The sequence below is a fragment of the Takifugu rubripes genome, chromosome 1, assembly GCF_901000725.2.
Source record: "Takifugu rubripes chromosome 1, fTakRub1.2, whole genome shotgun sequence".
NCBI classification, from domain to species: domain Eukaryota; kingdom Metazoa; phylum Chordata; class Actinopteri; order Tetraodontiformes; family Tetraodontidae; genus Takifugu; species Takifugu rubripes.
The window spans coordinates 20,653,476-20,674,555 of record NC_042285.1 but is presented as its reverse complement, the minus strand read 5'-3'; the positions used below and the strand labels follow the sequence as shown (position 1 = coordinate 20,674,555).

General features: G+C 42.7%; 1 protein-coding gene across 2 annotated transcripts in view; it reads left to right on the top strand.

Annotated features, from left to right (window-relative positions):
* The window catches only part of myo10l3 (myosin X, like 3), a 39,367-nt gene that overhangs the window by 9,401 nt on the left and 8,886 nt on the right, over positions 1-21,080 (top strand). For both annotated transcript variants that reach the window (XM_011610539.2, XM_011610533.2), the window contains exons 2-22: positions 203-301; positions 4,157-4,315; positions 4,900-5,087; positions 5,170-5,304; positions 5,808-5,932; positions 6,030-6,043; positions 6,126-6,210; positions 6,341-6,447; positions 6,751-6,880; positions 7,293-7,411; positions 9,245-9,391; positions 9,755-9,855; positions 10,021-10,087; positions 10,571-10,663; positions 11,865-11,933; positions 14,027-14,109; positions 14,202-14,310; positions 15,568-15,648; positions 17,226-17,350; positions 17,432-17,546; positions 20,111-20,217. In XM_011610539.2, the coding sequence (XP_011608841.2) occupies positions 203-301; positions 4,157-4,315; positions 4,900-5,087; positions 5,170-5,304; positions 5,808-5,932; positions 6,030-6,043; positions 6,126-6,210; positions 6,341-6,447; positions 6,751-6,880; positions 7,293-7,411; positions 9,245-9,391; positions 9,755-9,855; positions 10,021-10,087; positions 10,571-10,663; positions 11,865-11,933; positions 14,027-14,109; positions 14,202-14,310; positions 15,568-15,648; positions 17,226-17,350; positions 17,432-17,546; positions 20,111-20,217 (2,258 nt within the window). The remainder of the gene's footprint in view (positions 1-202; positions 302-4,156; positions 4,316-4,899; positions 5,088-5,169; positions 5,305-5,807; positions 5,933-6,029; positions 6,044-6,125; positions 6,211-6,340; positions 6,448-6,750; positions 6,881-7,292; positions 7,412-9,244; positions 9,392-9,754; positions 9,856-10,020; positions 10,088-10,570; positions 10,664-11,864; positions 11,934-14,026; positions 14,110-14,201; positions 14,311-15,567; positions 15,649-17,225; positions 17,351-17,431; positions 17,547-20,110; positions 20,218-21,080) is intronic.

Below are 21,080 nucleotides of genomic sequence, written 5' to 3'. Positions count from 1 at the left end.
GAGCGTGGCACGTGGAAAAAAGACAAGAACCCCAGATCCTCTGCAAATCAAGCTAAATCCTCTGAGTCAGCAGCTTTGACTTGTGAGGAAAGTTCACATTTCTGAATCGGGGGGCATATTTACAGAAGGTTGCGTGTGCTCGTGAAACACATGAGCCCTGTGAGCAGATGCTAATGAGGCTGTTCCCGCTTTTGTGTTGCAGGGGGCCCGTGTCTGGCATCGGCACAAAGAGCAGCTCCTGCCCGCCACCGTCAGCTCTTGCAACGATTCGTCGCTCGTTCTGACCACAGATTACGGGAAGGTAAGAAGCGTCATCGCATAAAAAGAATAACCAGCCATACATCCACATTACATTTAAGGCCCAATTTTCAGTTTTCCGCACCATGACCGGAGTGTGGCCTTGTGGGTATTTGTTCACATGTGTGATTCACATCAGACCTCCGTGAGTGGATCAACACCTTTTGTAATAAAATAAGAATGACAGGAATGGGCTCCTTGTGTTGTGCCACTGGCCTTTGCTTATCTGTTTGTCTTAACATGGTGGTCTTTGTGTCTGGGGGAAATCCTGTTTGTGATTATGGTGAAAGCGAGAGAGGGACCCTGCTACGAATGGCTGAAAAACAATTCATAAAGTTTACACTGCAAATGAACTTCCAGTAACGTATTAGTTTGTACAGTAAAAGATCACCCCTCGGGTGTGGAACAAGGGGGGAACCTCAGAACTGGCAAACCTGCATATATGACTGAAAATTGCTGCGAAACTGTTGAGGAGATCAGGATTCCATTTTATGAGCGGAGTTTTGTTCAAATCAGCAACAGGGCAGTTTGTGTTCAACAGTTATGCTTGCAGACGGAGCCTTTGTGACACATCATGAGGCAGAATGTGACCTTTATCCTCTCAGACTGACTTATGTGATCCTCTTCCTTTGATTGTACATCAGCCTCTTACAGTAAAGTAAATTTTCTGGACAGAGCAATCTCAGCCTCTTCTACCCACAATGGCCGCAGCTTGAACAGGCCGCTATGGCTGCTGTCACATTAGCCATTGTATCAGCATTCATCTCTGTCACATCCCCCATGACACCAGCACACCGCAGAACTGAGTGGCTCAATAAAATACAGCAGCTGAAGCTCTTGTGGTTCTGTGGGTGTGTCCCCTGAATCTCTCTCTCTCTCTCTCTCTCTCTCTTACCCGGTGCACGTGTTTGTGTGTGTATGTGTGTGTTATAGCCAGATGGCACCAGCTGGATTAACAGTATGAGTGATTCTCTGGGGGTGCACATGTAAAGAAAAGCAGGAAGAAGGGCTCTGTCACCTGAATAGCTGCTGTCATGAATGACGTCATCTTATTTTACAACAATAAACTCGGTAAAAAATGGACCATTTTTACATTAAGACGATCGCAGCGATCAAAATGGTGAAGACCCTTCTGATGACGTGTTCTTTTAAACTGTGTTATGTGGCTCTAATATTCTAAACCAACACTCTGGCCGTGACCCTGGCCATGAAAAATAACCATCTTTGAAAGCTTTATCGATTCACCGCTTCTAAATTTGGGTGTTTACAGTACAGTCTACGCTACACAGTCGGTCAAACCGGACTACAGATGACAGGAACAGATGCTAACTCTAGCATGCAACAGTTTTTCAGTTTAACATCAGATTTTTTAATATCCCCAATATTTTAATATTTCTCTAGATGTTAGTATTGGAGAGACTAAAATCAACTACAGTCCCACCCATTAATCAACAGACTTTTTGTAGCCTTTGGTTTTGACAGTAAATTAATTTAAAGGAATATAATGTACAGTATGTCTCCTCAAGCGGTTTCCAACATTAAAACTAGTCACCGTCCGTTCAGTGGCTGCATAATTTTGCTGTTCACATTTTTGCCTGAATCCCAGAATGGTTGGGAATGGTTTTTGTGTAAGACATTATCCCATTATCTAACTCTGTTGAAATACAGTCTCCATACAGTCCTCTAGTGGACAAAACATGTGCAAAACAACATTAGATATCATTAAACATAAACATACAGCAGACTACAAACCATCCTTTTCAGTCAAATGAACCTGATAAATAACACTTGCTGTCGCCTCTAATCAATTGACTGTTGAGCATTGAAGAGAGGCATAAGTCTTGCAGTGTGCGGACGATCTGTAGCTGTACGAAACTTGAACAGGCCCATTGATGCTCCATTTTTCCTGCTTTATTCTTCAATAGTGCCTCTATGTGCATCCCGGGGTCTTGCATTCACAGAGAGACAGTCGTGCTCATGTGAACATAAATATGTGTGATCAACAAATATGTTTGGAATGATTTCCTGTGGGCTAACGCTATCTCAGTTGTTTTCGCAATAACTGCTGTATTGAGAAGCCTCCCCCCCGTGTCTCCTGAGCCTGGGTGGATCCCCCCTCCGGTGGATCCCCCCTCCGGCAGATGGGTTCTCTACAAGACAGAGAAAAAGCGTGACAGAGTTAGAAAAAAAGAAAGAGGGGAGGCAGAAAGAGACAGTGATAAACAAGCCAGCGTCTGTGGCCACGGGCCTGTGGTCCTGCTTCTGTCTGTGTATATTTCTATTAGTGCCTGAAGGTGCTGGAGCAGACAAAGCTGCAGCAGGGCGTGGTTGAAAACAAAAGCAAAATTTAGCATTCAGATCAAATTTTGGTTAAAATTTGCTTCAGCATCGCGGTTTCGTGTGATCATTTGGGCTTTAGGTCATGTGATGTTATTTGGCTACATTAGTTTAAATGATGTGAGACCTTAATGCCTTACAAGATCTTACATGATGAACCTTGAAATTGAACAAAAAAGTGCATCAAAGCAGAGGAGATTTTTTTTTCTTGGGAAAGTCCAGCCCATTTTTCTTTCAGAAACTCTGATGTTTTGAAGATGAAAAGAAATATGAACACTGAATCATCACAAACTCAGATTAAGAGAGACAAACATGCTCTTCTGCTAATGTTGTCTACAGGAATCTATAAATGATTTCCTAGTGTACAGTCTTTGTCTGCTACTCTCGCTAATTATTCTCCAGGATTTAATGACTAACATCCATCAATCTAAAGGTATGTGATAAAATAGAAAGTAAAATGATAAAGGACATAAAACTAAAGACAGGCTTTTTGGTTTATTAGCTATTTAACCCCTGTCTGGAAATGCAGGGCCCATAAAGCAGAGGGTAGGGTGAGGATAGAGCTGCACGTCAGGGGACATGTGGCTGTAAATCTCCATGCGTCTGGTCTGTGGATGACATCATTGCTTGTGCTGCCTTACACTTGAGGTCATCACAAACCTTATTACTCTAAAAACATCTAGAATCTGCACTGCATATTTTTAACATTGGTAGGATGACACCATCATACATGGTAATGTGTCACATATCTTCTACATGAGGTCATTATGTTGTACATGTTCATTTTGATAGAGTGAGGTGGACTCGATAATAAACTGTGGCTAAAGACATTAGCGTTCTAATGTTGCATCTGATATTCTGTAAGACTTCATTCCAAACTATGACTTATCTATTACCTGAATATGCACTTAACCCTTTAAATATTAAGATAGACTTTCCTCTGTCAATCAATTCTGAGCCCCCCCCCAGAGGAACCAGTATCGATGCCGTGGGACACCACAACCACAGCTCCTTGTTCATCTGTATCAATCTGTAAATGCTGTCTCTTGTCTAAAAACCACACCTGTAATGTCTCTCCTCAAAACTTCTCCTCCGGACAGAGAACAGCCCGTGATGGTCTGTGAGCGCCTTCTGCACCAATTATATCAACGTTTGCCATCCTTCTGCTGCGTATTTTTGGTCTTGTTACAGATGTGTGATTTTGTGGCACAGATACCAAAAATAAAGCCTGGGGGGCTTTGAGGTGCACATGCTGAGAGGTGCACATGCTGTGACTAAATCAGAGCATTTAACCTCATTTAGTCCTTCATCAAAACCTAAACCACCTTTGCATGTTTCCTGCTCATGGTGGAAGGTAGATGTGCTAGCAGATTGAGTCACACTGATTCAGATCCGTTTCAAAGGTTTTAGCTCCGCTCTTGAAATCCAAATTGATGTTTGTGGTTTGTTCCATATTCTGTTTTTAGCCCTATTTTGTTATAATGGTGTGATGTTTACTTGTCGATATGTGGATGTTTTGCAGGTGATGCATTTACAAAGGGAGGAGCTGAACAGGGAGACAGTGTACCTGATGCACCCGAGCAGCATCCATGGTGTGGAGGACATGTCCACATTGGCAGAGCTGCATGAAGCCGCCATCATGCACAACCTTTTTCTGCGTTACAAAAAGGACAACATCTATGTAAGTGTGTGTACATACAAAATAGCACTGGAAACTGCAAAGAAGCTGAAGCATTTTTGCTTTAGCTGAGCTCCGAGAGCCGCGAGATTGGACCAAATTCATCTGGGCTTGGGGTGCTTTGTTATATAAAAGAATATTTTGAAAAGAAAGACACTAAATCAAAGTCCTGATGCACACAATGAAGAACAATCATTTTTAGAGTTGCAGGGATATTGTTGCATATTCTTCCTCTCATGTCAGGGCACTGAAACACTATCTGACCTTTATTAAAATAATCTCAGTCCTGTTGTATTGTTGCTTCTGAAATCCTATCTTCTAATCTTTTCTCCAAATTGGGTTGCACAGTCTCTCTGTATGGAATCGCTCCAATCATTTGACTGTGAAACAATGACCCACAAACACACTTTTGTGATTATTATGACCCACCCAAAATATTACCAGCCGGTATTAACAGCATCGGAGCGAGAACTAGATCACATGTAAGCTGTGAATCTGGGATGTCAGGGGGAGGTAACCTGTGTGAATTTACTGAGGAAGCATTGTCTTAGATGCCTCTTCTTCTTCCGTCTTTTCTTTGCTCTCAGACAAACATCGGGTCGATCCTGGCAGCAGTGAATCCGTATAAACAGATAACAGGCCTTTATGACGCGGCTGCGGTTGCTCTCTACAGCAAACACCAGATGGGGGAGCTGCCTCCTCACATCTTCGCTGTGGCCAACGAGTGTTATCGCTGCCTGTGGAAGAGACACGACAGCCAGTGTGTCCTCATCAGGTGAGGGGAAAGAACTGCAGTTCAGGGGAAAGTGAACAGTCGGACCCGTGAGGCTATTTCTGTCCCTGGTTTTGCTTTTCAGTGGGGAGAGCGGAGCCGGGAAAACAGAGAGCACCAAACTGCTGCTGAAGTTTCTCTCCGTGATGAGTCAAAACTCTGCAGGTACTCCAGCCTCAGAGAGGACCAACAGGGTGGAGCAGGCCCTGGTCCAGAGCAGGTACCTACAAGATCCACCACCTCTGATACCAGGAGTGTGTTTAAAAACAAAAGCACACATTTTCTTTTTCCATTATGAACAGTGAAGATGGTAAATGCATATCATATAGCTGTGCTTTTATTATCACATCATGAAATTAATACTGTAATAATTCTTTACAAATTTATCATCTTAACAACTATTTATATTAGAATTTATTGTTTATATTCACTTTATTTGTAACACTTAAACAATGTATCAATATAATCTGTCTATAATATAATAATATAATCTACCTATAATCTATAATTCCTGTCTTTAAAAGTTGTGTTATAAATGTTGATTATTGTTATTACAAGCACATAAACCTTTATGATTATGACACTTGAAGAATATCTTTGTATGTGATTTTCCTTTGGGGTGAGCATCTGGTTAAAAGTTCACAATAATCAACAAATATGGGACGTCTAAAAAAAGTCCTCTGCAGAGGTTTGGTTGGCTTTAGTGCGTTCTTTTGTTTGCAGTCCCATCATGGAGGCCTTTGGGAACGCTAAGACTGTGTACAACAATAACTCCAGTCGCTTTGGCAAGTTCATCCAGCTCCACTTTTCCCAGAACGGAAACATTCAGGGAGGCTGCATCATTGACTGTATCCTTCAACAGTTTACTGATTACTGGAAATGAAATGTGTGCAGTTTCATATTCAACCACAGTATTCATTGTTCTCTTTGACAATCAATAACCAGATTTGCTGGAAAAGGTAAACTTCTTGTCCTGTAATGAGAGATATGCTCTCTTTCAATATTTTTAACAATTCCTTGTAATCTTTCTCCCTTTCCAAGAACCGTGTGGTTCGACAGAACCCTGGAGAAAGAAACTACCACATCTTCTATGCCCTGTTAGCAGGGACAGACAATAACCACAGAGGTTTGTTTTTGCACAGCCTAAAATAACCGCCGTGCATGCACACTCAGCAACCATTGATCGTGTGCAATTTCCCACAACTGGTTGTGAGTCTTTAAAGGAAATTCTATGTGAGTTTTTTAATGTGTTGCAGATATGTACCTGCTTTCTGAGGGTGCCGAGTCATATCACTACCTGAGCCAGTCGGGCTGTGTGCAGGACAACAGCCTGGATGACAAGCAACTATTTGATAGTGTGATGGTAAGATGACCTCAGCTGGAAGATACACATTTCACCCTCAGAGGGCGCCATTATCCTTTGTAATAAATATAGCCGATTTGCAGTCAATCAAGTTTGACTTCAAGGAAATGTGAGCCAGAGGGTAAAAAAGATGACTTCAGCATGTTAGCTTTGGAGGCACAGTTTCAACAATGTTCTTACAAGTGATTTAGAGCTAACAGAAAAGACAAAATAAGGCTTAGTTGTATCTTGACTGAGTTTAGGAAGGCTTTTCTCTTGCCCTTGTGACAAATCAGCATTTTTTGTTTCATTCTTTTGTTACAGGAGGCCTTGAAAGTGATGGAATTCACTGAGGAAGAGATCAGAGATGTGTTCAAGTTACTGTCAGCCGTCCTCCAGATGGGAAACATTGAATTTATGACTGCAGGAGGGGCTCAGATCACTTCTAAAGGGGGTAGGAGAGGAAATAATCAATGCTGCTGTTGATCCTCAACACTGCTGTTGATAATGGCTTCATTTCCATGAAAGGAAAACATGAAATCTCATCAATTAGCTTCTTGCTAATGTTGGAGTGCTGCAGTTTCCCTTCTGCCCCAGAGTTTGATTGACATTACCCCAGCAGACAGAAAGCAGAACAGGCTGTAACACGAGCTCAGTCATCCTTTGTTCACCATGTCTGACCTCTTTTCCAAAGAACTGGTGAATTACAGTGCCCAAAGAGCATTAAAGTTCCACCAAAGAGAGTAGCGTTTCCCCTTATAGAATCACAAACTATATGTCACATCTGCTGTTTGGCATCAGTCACAGTCACCTAAAGTGTCTGTGTTCCGCTTCACCGTGGCCGATGTTTCTTTGTGTGTTTTCAGTGGTCAGTAATGTCAGCGAGCTACTGGGCCTGGACTCCTTTCAGCTCTCGGAGGTGTTGACCCAGCGCTCCATGATCCTCAGAGGGGAGGAGATCTGCTCGCCGCTCACTGTGGAACAGGTAGCGCTACATCAGTCTTTCCCCCCTTACGGTAACAGAACACAGAACAATACTCCTTTACTGTAATTCCTCTTGATGTTTTTGTTGAGGTTTTTGCAAAAACCCCAAGTATACAGTAGATATCAGCTCGTAACCCCCCACCCACGCCGTGGTTACACACATAGCCTTTTTCCTACTGTTCTCCCCCACATGCCACTCTAGATCCCTTGCGTGACTCCCAGCCATTTCCTGCTTTTTGTCTGCCAGATTCCTGGCACAATGAAGCCATCATGATAGTGATCTGAGTCAAAAGCACAATACAGCCAATGACTGAGGGTGAAGCGAGAGGCTTCTCCTCACCAAGTGTCCCTCTGTCAGCCTCAAATGTCCACAGTTTAGCCTGTGTTCACGTGAATCTTTCACAAGTCTTGGTCAGCGTGTTATCCGTTCTGCCGTACGCCACGAGCACACGAGGAGGCGTGAAACAATCTTGTCTGGTTGAGCTTAAGCCTTCAGCCCACTTTTACGCATTGAATTCAGCAAATATGCAGAATAAACCTTTGCTATTATCACACGGACATGAAAGTCACAAGAAAGCTTTTCATCGGTGGACAAAGAGCTCGTGCTGTCACCCTGCTGCAGCTTTTTCTGCATGGCCTTTGAAGCAGCTTGTCTCTTAATAGAGTTCATTATTCCAGCCCTGGATTTGCCAAGAATGGCCTCTTCTCACAGTGACCGGGGGTCACCTACCCCACAACTGCCTGCACTAGCCTCCCCACCCTGCTGCCCCCCCCCCTCCTCCCGGACAAACAGCCATTCTTCTCGCCCCCCTTGTGACGGAGATCCTGGAGCCACCGGCACACTGTTCACACCCGCTGGTTCCAAGAGGTGCCAGAGCATGATGGATTGGTCAAACGCCCAGGAGCATTGTTGCCCCAAATACAGTAAACACCACGACGCTCGCGTTTTGTTTTCAATTTGAGTACAATGCCTGTGAAGGAAGTATAGTTGGCAAGCTTTAGCTTTTTATACACATATATCGATGCCGTCTCAACGTCAATGCAGCTGGAGAAATCCAGAGTACAGTACTGACTTCCCATAACCCCAAAGCTTTTTAGGCATCTTACATGATCTTTTCCAGCAAGATCTGCAGGTGGTTCAACATCTGGCTTCTATTATTACGTTTATTTTTTGCAATATTGGGTTTGTTAGGGTTGCATGTAAAGAAGAATGATAATATAATTCATGCAACAACATACAGTACGTTGTCTGCGCAATAGTGTTACTGAAGTCAGTGTTTGGCCCACTCTGAAATACCACCAGATTAATAAATTCAATCAAATAAATGTAATTATGTAAAGCGCTTTTGACCTTTCTGTGTGAATGTAAGACAAGACGTTACACATTAGCATACTCATACACCAGCGGATGCTAAAGGTAGAGGAAAATACCTGCAAAAACCAGTTTGTTAAACTGAGATTTTTCTTTGTTTTGGTGGATCAGTAAAACACGATAAATATGGCCTGCAGTGCATCGCTCTTAAGTATCCAGACGATAAACTACTCCAACTGTTGTGAAAACAGACAGGGTCTTACATGCTGCCTGCAGGTAGACATGGACAGCACACACCATTGTGTTCAGGAAGGAGGCCTCCCACAAACACTGATGACAGACTTAGATGCAACATTTTCTCTAAATGCATTATTACAGTCACTGAAATATATATGATGACTTTATTGTCATATTTCCTATATATTTCTTCTTATTATTATCTCTTGTTGAAATTATTACCTTTAATTCAAGTTTCATCCTGCAGGGTAAAAACGGATCTTTGTGTCCTGATTTTGTTTCCAGGCTGTAGACTCACGAGACTCAGTTGCCATGGCACTTTATTCTCAGTGTTTTTCCTGGATCATAATGAAAATCAACCAGAAAATCAAAGGAAAAGAAAACTTCAAGTCCATCGGTATCCTCGACATCTTCGGCTTCGAGAACTTTGAGGTGATTACAAGTTTTTTGTTCATATTTTGCTCTACATCTAAAGTTGTGACCAGCTGCTTTACATGATCACAACAAATCTCTATTCTAAATGAAATGAATCTTTCCTGTAATCAACCGTTTTTGGGCACTGTTAAAAAGCCTTTTCACTCTTTGAACAATGAGAAACTGTTTTTTATGTATGTACTATTTGCACAACATTTAATGAGACTCTGCTGTTCTACATACATCTGACTTTAATTGCAGCTGGCCAGAAACGTGATTGTGGTCAACCTCATTTGTAATGAATTTCAATGCTATTCTGCTTTTAATTTTTTCTTCCTTTTTGAAGCAGCAGAACATGTTTTTTTCCCCTTTTTCCCGTAGGTGAACCGGTTTGAACAGTTCAACATCAACTACGCCAACGAAAAACTCCAGGAATATTTCAATAAGCACATCTTCTCTCTGGAACAGCTGGAGTACAACAGGTGAAGGTCTTTGTGCATAAGAGACACTTATTAATAAACTTTGACCCTTGTGAAGAAAGATACGGTACACAAAAAATAGGTTTTTCCACATATCCATGTTACTGAATGCAGTACTCTTTTGGTGTGTCTGTGTATATGATAAATGGTGTGTGTATCTTTCATCAGGGAGGGGATCCAGTGGGAGGCCATTGACTGGATGGATAACGCTGAGTGTCTGGATCTCATAGAAAAGGTAATAGACAGCAGGAAAGCAGATTTGCCACCAGGAACGATGGCTAACCACCAGCCGGAGTGTGTCGACCCAGGCGCCACACTGCTTACATTGACCTTGCTCTCACAGTCTATTATTATATAGTCTCATTCTGCATGTTGTGTGCACAGTAATGTACACCAGTCAGCGGTTTGACATCCGGGTGAGGCGAAGGTTGGTGTTATTTTATCACCACAGTTATAATGTTGGTCAAAACTGAACCCTGCAGAGTTTCGCAGAAACTTTGGAAAATTTCAAAAGGAACCCGAACTCTGTAAGATAACTGTGATATTGGTCTTATAGTTTATAAAGGAGTTATATATATATGAGTTATAAAATTGAATGTCTGGCTTTTATAATGGTGTTTTCTAAGCCCCGAGATGTTCACAAATTGAATTATAAATGTTGTTATAAGCGTCTTGCATTTCAGTCTCTGTGGGCCTTTTGTCTGTTTCTCTGCTTCAGAAACTGGGCATGTTGGCTCTTATCAATGAGGAGAGCCGCTTCCCCAAAGGCACAGACTACACCCTTCTGGAAAAACTGCACAGCAGACACGCCGTGAGTCCACATGCAAACACGTAAACACATCTCATGCACATGTATGCAGTCATCCGTGTCCTGTTCCTCTGAGACAGTCCTCGTAAAGACGATAACCTGACCCATTTCCATCCAGCACAGACGTTAACCTCTGACTCCACCAGTGAACACAGACAGTCTTGTCCAATGAATCTATGTTACTGCTGGTGGTGCAGCCTTGAACTTGTGTGTGGCACTCACACACGCCCCTGAGCCACTCTCACATGCAAACACAACAACTCTGAAATGTGATCAGTCTTCCTGTTGGCCCCATCACCACTGTGTGTAGGAGGGAAGAAAGTTCTCTCGAGGTTTCTCTGACTGACCTCTAAACACTGAAGGTTCTGGAAACTGGGAACTGTCTGAACTCTGCACGTCTGATTTCATGACTGATCCAGGGATGTGTTTAATATTAATAATAGGGTCAATGCCACTTGTTTTCCTGATCAGAAGAACAATGTAGCAGAAATGACCAATATTCGACTCCACCCTTTTCAAACCTGGATTGTTTTACTCTGTAGTGGTCATTTAGTGGTCATTTCTTCAGTCTGAATTGAACTGAAAATATTTAGATTAGATTAGATTAGATTCAACTTTATTGTCATTACACATGTCACAAGTACAAGGCAACGAAATGCAGTTAGCATCTAACCAGAAGTGCTTAAGTAGCAAATAAAACTGTGATGGGGTATATACAATATATACACACAATAATATATGTTTATGATATCAATCTATATGTTTGTATTTAGTTTTTTCTTATTCTTATTTTCATTATTACACTATTATTATTACATTATTACAACATTATTACACCGATGGTCTGCAGTGGAGGTGGTGCCCCTTCTAAAGAAAATGGATAAATTGCGTCCCACTACCTGTTTTTACACTGAAACATGCCTGCAGCACCGTTGAAAGTGAGATAGACATGCAGACAAATTGTCTGGGTCAGTGATCCACTCCCAGTGCTCCACAAAGCACTTCTCTGTTGTTTTACGCTATGTTAAACATGATAAAACATCTTCATTGATGTCACTCCAATCAAGAAAGGGATCTTTGCGCTGCTGTGGCACAACACACAGCTGGCATCCTCCCAATCAAGCCAAGTCTTCGATGGACTGTAGCAAATCGGATTAGTAATACAGACATGAACATGTTGTAAGTCTGTGTCCTTTCTCCTCAGACAAACCCTTACTATGTCAAGCCCAGAGTGAATGACCACCAGTTTGGCATCAAGCACTATGCTGGAGAGGTAATTAACACATTCACACTTACACATATCCTACACAGCCTGCAAAAGTGGGGAATTCAGAGGTGAGGTAGTCAATGCAGGCTTGTGCTTTCCAAAGTCTTCTGCCGGATGTTGGTGCCTTCTCCATAAACCAGGAGAAAGGGTTTCAGCGTCGTGTGCCCTTTCCTTTGCCTGCGGGCAAGCAGGGATCACAGCATTAGAGATTGCAAAGGAAAGCATTGGACATGCGGATGGAGCAGAAATGGAAAAACTGTGCGTGGGGGGCTTAACTTGATAAAGAATGACCTTAGGAATCCTGCCTCAGACAAGGTCTTCTCAGTGTGAGTGTGGCAGTCCAGTCACAAGCCTGGCATGGATATTTATGCTAATTACCGAGAGGACAAGCAAGCGAGCCAGTTGTTCTCTTGCTCTCTCTGCAGTGCACCTCTCTTGAGAGTTTAGTCATCTTTCTAAAAGCCCCTTCTGTTATCTGAAACTGTGCGGTGAGCTCAGTCAGAGAAATAGTTATATCCTCCCTTAGATTGTCTGTAATATCGAGGCAATGTCGATGGTTTCATTTCAGTCTCTGGCATATCAATAAGACACATTTGGGCAAATTTAAATACTCTGTCCAACATGCAACTGTATGTTTTTATGTTGATGGATGAATGTTGGAGTTTATGTTGACTCTTCCCTGTTGACAAACCCATTTCTCTTGAGCATCATGAGACCATCCAAGTTAACTAACTGGAGTTAAACTGCAAACACAGAGAGCCTTTTGTTCCAGTTCTTCCCAATGAGAGGGGAATGGCGTGTGATTAATGTGTCTGTGACTTATGTATAAATACATCAACTTTGGAGCTCCCTTTCAGCCTCGGGGCTTAGGAATGGGGGGGATGGGCCTTGTTCAGGAATTGTCTTATCCACACACAGCTGTGAACACAGGCTCACACTGCTCATGTGAGTAATTTGTGTTCACATCATATGTATGCATTTTACAGTTTAAAAAGTTCATTTAGATTTTCTCAGTGGCTCTCACACACTCTCCAAAGTATGTTACTGTTGGTCGGGGCGATCAGTGGAATGCTGTGTTGCTAAGAGGAGGGCTGAACGGTACTCAACAGGTGACTGCATTACCACACAGTCGCTCTGCTGTGCACGAAGGGGCCTGTTCCCCCTCGCCTTTATTCACTCACTCATGTCACACTCTGCAGATACACGTGTGAATGTTCTGGAAAACAGCCTCTCCCTATGGAAACCTAAGCTTTATTTCCATGCCAAATTGACATTTAATCTCTAAGAATTTTAATTATGGGTGTACTGTGACACCTTTGCATGCAAATAGTTGTGCTTGAGTAACCTGCACCTGAGAGAAAGGCTTGAAAAACCTATGGCGAAAATTGTCATGACAGTGCGGATTGGTGTGCAGCCAAAGTTCTTTGTCTCTCATTAAATTGGATCTGTGATTTTAAATAGATCCATAGCTTGCTTTTGATTGTGGATCATGAATTGGGGACAAAAAAATTGAGCGGTGTTTTGGAATTTTGGTGTATTGATTCTGGCTTTGTGGTGCTGTGCTCACTGCAGTTGCCTCACAGCAAGAAGGTTCCAGGTTTGATTGGGCCTTTCTATTTTGTGCCTGGGAGGGTTTTCCCTGGGTAATCTGGTTTCCTCCCACAGACCAGAAACATGTACATTAGGTTGATTGGAGCCTCTAAATTGCCCCTTAGTATGAGTATGTGAAGGAATGGTTTGTGTTCTTCAATGGACCTGTCCAGGGTGTGTTGCTGGCTGTTGCCCAGTGGCAGCTGGGCCAGATTCCTGCACACTAGGCAACCATGACTAAGAAGTAATTAACAAAAAAGAGATGTTATATTGATTATATTGACTTAAAAGTATATATAATCTGTTTTGCCTTGAAGATTTAATGTCATTTCACTCTAAACTATTTCTTAAAATTAGTAGACAGATTAACTTTGAAAAGTGAAAAAAAAATAACTCAATTTTGACTTGCAAACTAGCAGCTTGTGTCTGCAGTGTGAGTTTTTTTGTTTTTTTGCTTTTTTTTTTTTACTTCTGTGTCCACCTTTGATTTGTTGCCGCCTCTTTTTTAGGTGCTGTATGATGTTTGTGGGATCCTGGAAAAGAACCGAGACACTTTCAGGGACGACATCCTGTTTATTCTCAAAGACAGCAGGTGCAAATGCAATATTCTCAGTTCAGTGCTGAACACACTCACTGGCACATGCACAGTCACAGTCACCTGTTCTGTCCCACACCCCCTTGCAGGCTTGATTTCATCTATGACCTGTTTGAGCATGTTGGTAGCAGAAGCGGAGACGAGACCCTGAAAATGGGCACTGCTCGACGTAAGCCCACCGTCAGCTCTCAGTTCAGGGTGAGTCTGAAGCTTCTGATGGTGCCCATCCGCTTCCATCTTTGCACTTGTAATTGTGTCATCAAACAAACATTTGGTTCTGCTGCGTATTATTATGGCATAACTCAGAGCATCTGGCATGAAGGCTGTGTGCACAAAGTGACAAGAAGGGGGAAGCAATAATGAAGGACCAGAGGGAGAAGTAAAATGCAGCCAGTATTTGATCTACTGGGAATGGTGGGTGATGGGAGGTATGAATGTGTGGTAGTGGTGGGCTTACAATATAGGGCTTAGCTTAGCATGTCCAAACTGCATTGCGGAGAGAAGGAGATGGGGAGGATTTGGCTGGCTGCCCTGGCCTACAGTTCCTAAAGCCAGGGGATCAGGGTTGATCACTGGGCAGAGAGGGGCTAACCAGGGGCCAATCACGCTCCTCTCTGCCAGGGCAGGACTGGCTGGAGACAGACTGTCTGAGGCAGCAAGGCTGACAGAAACTGCCAGGTTCAAGGGTCCTCTGAGTATGTGTTTGTGCATGTGTGTGTTATGGTAAATATAGACATAGTGAAACCGTAAGTGATGGAAAATAGAAAATTTAATTATTCGACAGTGTGTTTTTGATCCTGCGTGGTTGTCATTTTTCATTTTCTGCATGAATGCTTGTGTGGTTTTAGCCTTACTAATTTAAAGACAGCGGGATTAGAGAACATCTAAAAATTTTCCTTCCAAGTCAATGTGAAAAATGTTCATGTAAGAAAGGATTGAAATGCAATTTTGATCAAATTTCACAAGTTAGAATCAAGTTAGAACTGAGTAATTTGCAGAATTCAGCCAACGTTTCAAGAAGAACTTAACAATTTGAATCCCATGTTTCAGCAAATTGTATCCGATATAAAATCCTTTAAGGTGTATATGTGCCGGTATAAGGTGCTCTTGTGCTCTCTGGTGCTTTCTGTGAGAATTCCAACATGTCTTGACAGGGATGAACTAGCTTTAAGAATTTGTCAAAACAAAATGTTATCTTAAGATTCTTAGTCAGATTCAGTTCATAAAACATCAGTGCAAAAAGCATCCAAATGTTTGCTCTATACAGTGTACCAAGTAGTGAAAAACTGAAAGATTTGGATGGATTTCACCTTAATTGTTTACCTTTTATTCCTCCCCAGAGGAGAGAAGTCGATGGTTAAGTAAATATTACAGATGTAAAAGACTAACTTTCGACTACACAGCCACCTTGTCTCCTTTCCTGATCTTAATCGTCTTGCTCTCTACGTGTTTCAGGACTCTTTGCATTCCCTGATGGCCACATTAAGCGCCTCCAACCCCTTCTTTGTACGCTGCATCAAACCAAACATGGACAAGGTAGGACACGCAAATTTCATAACTCATAAAAGTCAGGAAACTTTAAAGACCTAACCCTACTGTCAAGGTCAATGTTAAACATCATTGGTTCTATTCTGAGCCTCCCTTGATCCGAACTATTTTTGCACCTCTTTACAAAAATTTCCTACAGATTTTCAACTTAAAATATAACTATTTGTGTTGTTTTCACTAATAATTTTAGCATTAAAAAACACTGAGGCTGCTCCCCATTAAATAAAGGGCTGCGTACCAGAACATTCCTCCCACTTTACTCCCTTCAGCAGAGGTCAGAGGTTACCGCTATCCACTCCAGCTGCAGCAGCTTGGCTGATACACCACTGATCTGGCTGCATCAGTGGAATGCTAAGATAAGACCAGCATGCTGCAGTTGAGGTGCAGCTCTCTTTTTTTTCATCCTCTATCAAACTGCAAATCCACTCTGCTTCTCTGAGATTCTTTGTGAGGACATTTGGCTGCCTTTATTTCAGGAACATTCTTTCAGATACAGTTACATCTGAAGGACACAGAGCATTTATTGTCCACTTAGATCTTCACCTACGACCGTCTGTGTAAAAGCCCACACCTTCTTGAGTGTACGTGATCAGGGAAACTGTACCATCTTCCTCAAGGTCAAGATGGAACAAGCTGTGCCTCTGTAAATCCTGTAGATTGACAGGACTGTGCACACAATCCTGGAATGATTACATTCATAAAAACACAGAATGTAGTTGTGGAATGTACAGTACATGCACACACTCTACTTGGGAAAAAAGGTCATAGAGGAAAGGGTCAGCTTGTTTTCACTCAGACAGGTTGGCGTGTTGTCCCTCTTTCATCTGCCTAAATCCTCTGGGAAAGAGCAGAGTTCAGAGCTATGAGGGGGTGTTCTTTTAAGTGTGCATGTGTGTGTTTAATTATGGCCATGAAAACATAAAAGTGCCTAAGTGCCTTTGTATCTAAATCTTTCCATGCATAGTCACATTAGCCTGTAATTAGACCAACACATTTTGAGAATGCTGTGGTCCTTTGTGGGCATTATCCAGGGCCCTGGCTCTCAAAGTGACAATAGCCTTCGTGCTCCCTCCAAGTGATCCGTGTCTGCACAGAGGTGTAAGGCGGCAGACAGCCCTGATTTTTTTTCGGATACTCTGCCGAGGGATTCTGAGCGAAGAGCCGAGAACAGCACAGCCTGTTATTTCAGGGGGAAAAAATGGCTCTAGTCTCCCAGCAGTGTTCAGGTTTCTCGCTGATGGAGTGTTGTTTTCTTTGGAGTAAACTGTTAATGTAAGATGATAGTGCTCAACGTGCTAAGCTACTTATTAGTCCGAGTTTAGCCTGACTCAGCAGTAAGATCGTTTGAATCGGCGTGTGGGCTGTGCTGTGAAGGATTGTTTTTGTCTGCAGTCTTTAGCGGCTCCACATCTCCCACTGACAGAAATTGCCCTAAAAAAAACCTCAGAAATCAGATCATAAAAAGCAAAATCAACAAAACATAAAGCCGATAATGTTTCTATCCTTTCAGGGGAACAAACATTTTGCCCTTTGTAGTTCACCTGCTTTTTGTTTGCCACCTACAGAAGGCCAACCAGTTTGATTCCGATGTGGTTCTGAATCAGTTGAGATACTCTGGGATGCTGGAAACTGTGAAGATCCGTAGGGCTGGATTCCCTGTCCGCAGAACCTTTAGGGACTTCTACAGCAGGTCGTTCTACTAAACAGTCTGTTAGTTTTGCTGTTGTGTTCCTGAAAATTTATGTGTATACATGTTTGTGCATTTTTACAGGTACAAGATAATCCTGAAGAACAAAATCCACTCAGATGATGAGAAGCAGTGCTGCTCAGATCTTCTCACACTTCAGGACAAAGACAAACAGGAGTGGCATCTGGGGAAGACAAAGGTGCAGCACACATGCAAAGTCTCACACATGCACACATGCCCAAACATGTTTGTGTCACTTGTGCTTGACTTACATTCATGTCACAGAAATCACAAGCGCTATGCTGACCGGACCTCATCCCTCACATTACTCAAAAGCAAAGCGCTGGAAGCCTGAAATGTTCGGAGTACATTGTGGTTACTGGTTTTGCATGTCTGAATTTGTTTGTGTTTCAGCATAATTCAATACGATATACTTATATTTGTCTGTGCATGTTTATTAATAGAATCACACCTTAAAAGCAAACAATGAAACAGCTGCAGAGGCTGTGGGATTGGGTCAAATGTCACTTCACGGCTTCCTTTATCATGTAGCCTACAGTGCACCATTTAGCCACCTACATGCACATTTCAGAAAAGTCTTAGAGGTTTGATTTACTAAGGCTCTGAATAGCAGGCAGCAAAAACAAAGAAATATGTGCATTTTGTTTGGTGTATAGTTTTTTGTGTACTTCACTTGCTATAATGATCTGGTTAATTTGAAGGGGCTTCTAAGCTAATATGCAATACAAAAATATATATTTCTCCCGTGGTTCTTTTTTAAGCCTAGCTGTCAATATGTTCCACAATTTGGACAATTGGAACTGTGACTCATGTCCCAAAGATTCTTCATGCTGGCTTTGGTCAAGATTTATTCCCACGGATGACCACAGAGTTGCGTGGCTACTCCTAAAAACCCCCCAATCAAGTGACTTTTACTGTAACTGCAGCCCAGCACCGGGGGGGCTTACAGGAATCCAGAGGCAGTTTTATTGTCGCTCCAGTGCTAGACTCCTCATACTCACTGGTTGATAAACAAAACTCCGGGCAATGTGGAGGCAGGGCTAAACCGTTGTATAGGTTAGAAGACACGTTTTCAGCTAGCTTGACAAAATTTCGCATGGTGTAAAAACGTTCATCTGTCGCAAGGCTGAGCTGAGCTTATCTGTCACTTATCTCTCCCTCTCTGCCCCTCATCCACTCCCTGGTGCTCTTGGCCTATTTATTTCAAGCAATCATCAACTACCCTGCTCAAAGCCCTCTTTTTGTTCTTCCCTCTCATCAAATGATTAACCCTTAATGACTTGTCAGAGGGAGAAGCTGTCCATTGTGTTGGACACCACTGCCAGAGTGGACATACTGTATCTAAAGCATTTTTACACTTTTGCAACAATGTGCTGAATTTACACAGACTTCCTGGTTCCAGTGAGACTAATTTATTGGGCCCTTTATGGGCAGCTTTAAAAAGACAAAGATTGGAGCACGTGTTGGTACTGTGTAGCTGCACATATTGCATTCTGGCATCTGTGCAAAGTGAATCACTGCCTTCACAGAGGGAATCGTTGGCTGGACTTCATTTGGCATTCAGGGTCAGAACATTGACCTGTGACTAACTTTGCCATTCACTGTATACCGAGAGACAGAAGAGAGCAGGCTCCTGTTTCAAACCAAGCTGTTACAAAAAGTCTGAGTCCGTGTTTGTGTGTCCACAGTCTGGTGCTTCTAGATGGCAGTATAATATTTTTGGGCTCGGGGAAATTTTGGTGTGGGTTGTGGGAAGGGGGCTACATTTCCTTTTGGAGAAACAATCTGTGTGTAATTATATATGTGCTGATTGTGTACAGAGGAAGTGTGTGCCCAGAATTAGGGCTTGGGTGAAGTACGATTGTGTGTGTGTGTCCCTATGAGTCTTTGCGAACCATTTGTTTTATAGGAAGGGGAAGGATGTGGATGAAGTGGAAGGTTCCTCCGCTCACAGACTTTACAGAGCAGCTGTGAGATCCTTTGATTAGTGGAACATCTGGGACACACACACACACACACACACACACACACACTTAAAATTGCATTGCAGTTGTAGCAGTTTATCCTGCAGTGCTGCGACAGATATCGCATTATCACATAACCCCAGACACAGCTGGTGAGGCAGACTAAAATCTGATTAGTTTTAATAATTCCATATGCCTACTGTATGCTTGTCTCTCATACATAGGTAAGGGAAACTGTCCATTCATCACAGAGGCAGCAGCAACTTTTGCAGCACTCTCCAGGAACAAGGAAAGGGTTAACAAAACTCTTTCTCAGTCCTTCATAAGTGCAAGGAGAGGTGTGGCTTTGGATCTGGACCCCAGCCACCATCCCTCCCCCTCATCCCTCCATCCCTCCTCTCCCTTCCTCTCCCCTCCCTCTCCGTCCCTCTCTGCCTGTGCACGTCAGTCTAGCTACCAATGCACTGGTAGCAGCAACAGCAGCAGCGGCAGGAGGAAAATACTCAGGAAGAGCGCCTGAATACAATGAGGCTCTGCAGTAGCAGAATTAGCAGCTTTACTGCAGTGTCACTGCTGTTACTCCAATCTGTTCTGTTCTGCAGTCAGGGACAGTGGCAGTCCTGCTAGCCTCGCCACAGTTGCACCGGATGCTGCCAGCAGACAACAGAGACACTTCACATCTCTTTTGCAGACTTGGAGGAGCTAACCCCTCCCATTCTCTCTGCCTGTGTTTCTCTCTCTGTCATTCCCTGCTGGCCGTGGCGGGCTCATCCCGCAGGTGTTCTTGAAGGAGGCCCTGGAGCAAAGGCTGGAGAAGGAGAGGGAAGAGGTGCGGCACAGGGCTGGCATGGTGATCCGCGCCCACATCCTCAGCTATGTGGCAAGGTGAGTAGTGAAGTGTGGAGGAGGGGTGAATGGCAGCGACAGTTGTCTATGTTTGTTTTGTAATAGAGGTGCATACAGCCTAGGTGTGTGTGTGTGTGTGTGTGTGTGTGTGTGTGTGTGTGTGTGTGTGTGTGTGTGTGTGTGTGCGTGCGTGTGTGTGTGTGCGTGTGTCTGAGAGAGAGACCCAACTGCCACTTGCTCTGTTGTTAGAAACTAAAGAAAACAACATATAAATCTCAAGGTTTCTCCAAACTAAATAGCTCATACAAAATTGTGTAGAAATGTTTTGCATACTTAGAACAAAGTTTTTGCTGTGCAGAATCTGTTCTTATTTATATATTGTATAAATTAGATTCTCTCTAGATAATTTTTACAGGTCTAACAACAATACTTTTACTAATGCTTAAGGTTAGTCTGTGACTGTTACCATGACATCTGAATGCCTTCATTCTTGTTTTAACACCAGGCAATATTAAATGGTATCAGGGTACTATATTGCAGGGTTTTTAAATGATTTGCTTATGTGCTACAATTAATACTAATTAACAATGTTTTTGACACATCTGTGATCAGTGGTCTCTTCCTTAATACATCCACAGTCATGCACATGGACATTGAGTTTTAAATTTGAAATCAGGCTCCTATCATAAAAAAATGGCCTCTTTGATAAAGTAATTCCACCAGGCAAACATAGCTCGCAAAGCCATGAGAGCTAAACAGATACGAACATTATCCCTGATCATGAAACACATTTTAACTAACTGACCTAAATTCGTCAGTCTTTCCCTTCTCTGCCTGTCAGTCAGGACATTCGCTGTTGTGGTTTTCAGTACTGGGGCACGCAGACATCTCAGGGGATTTAC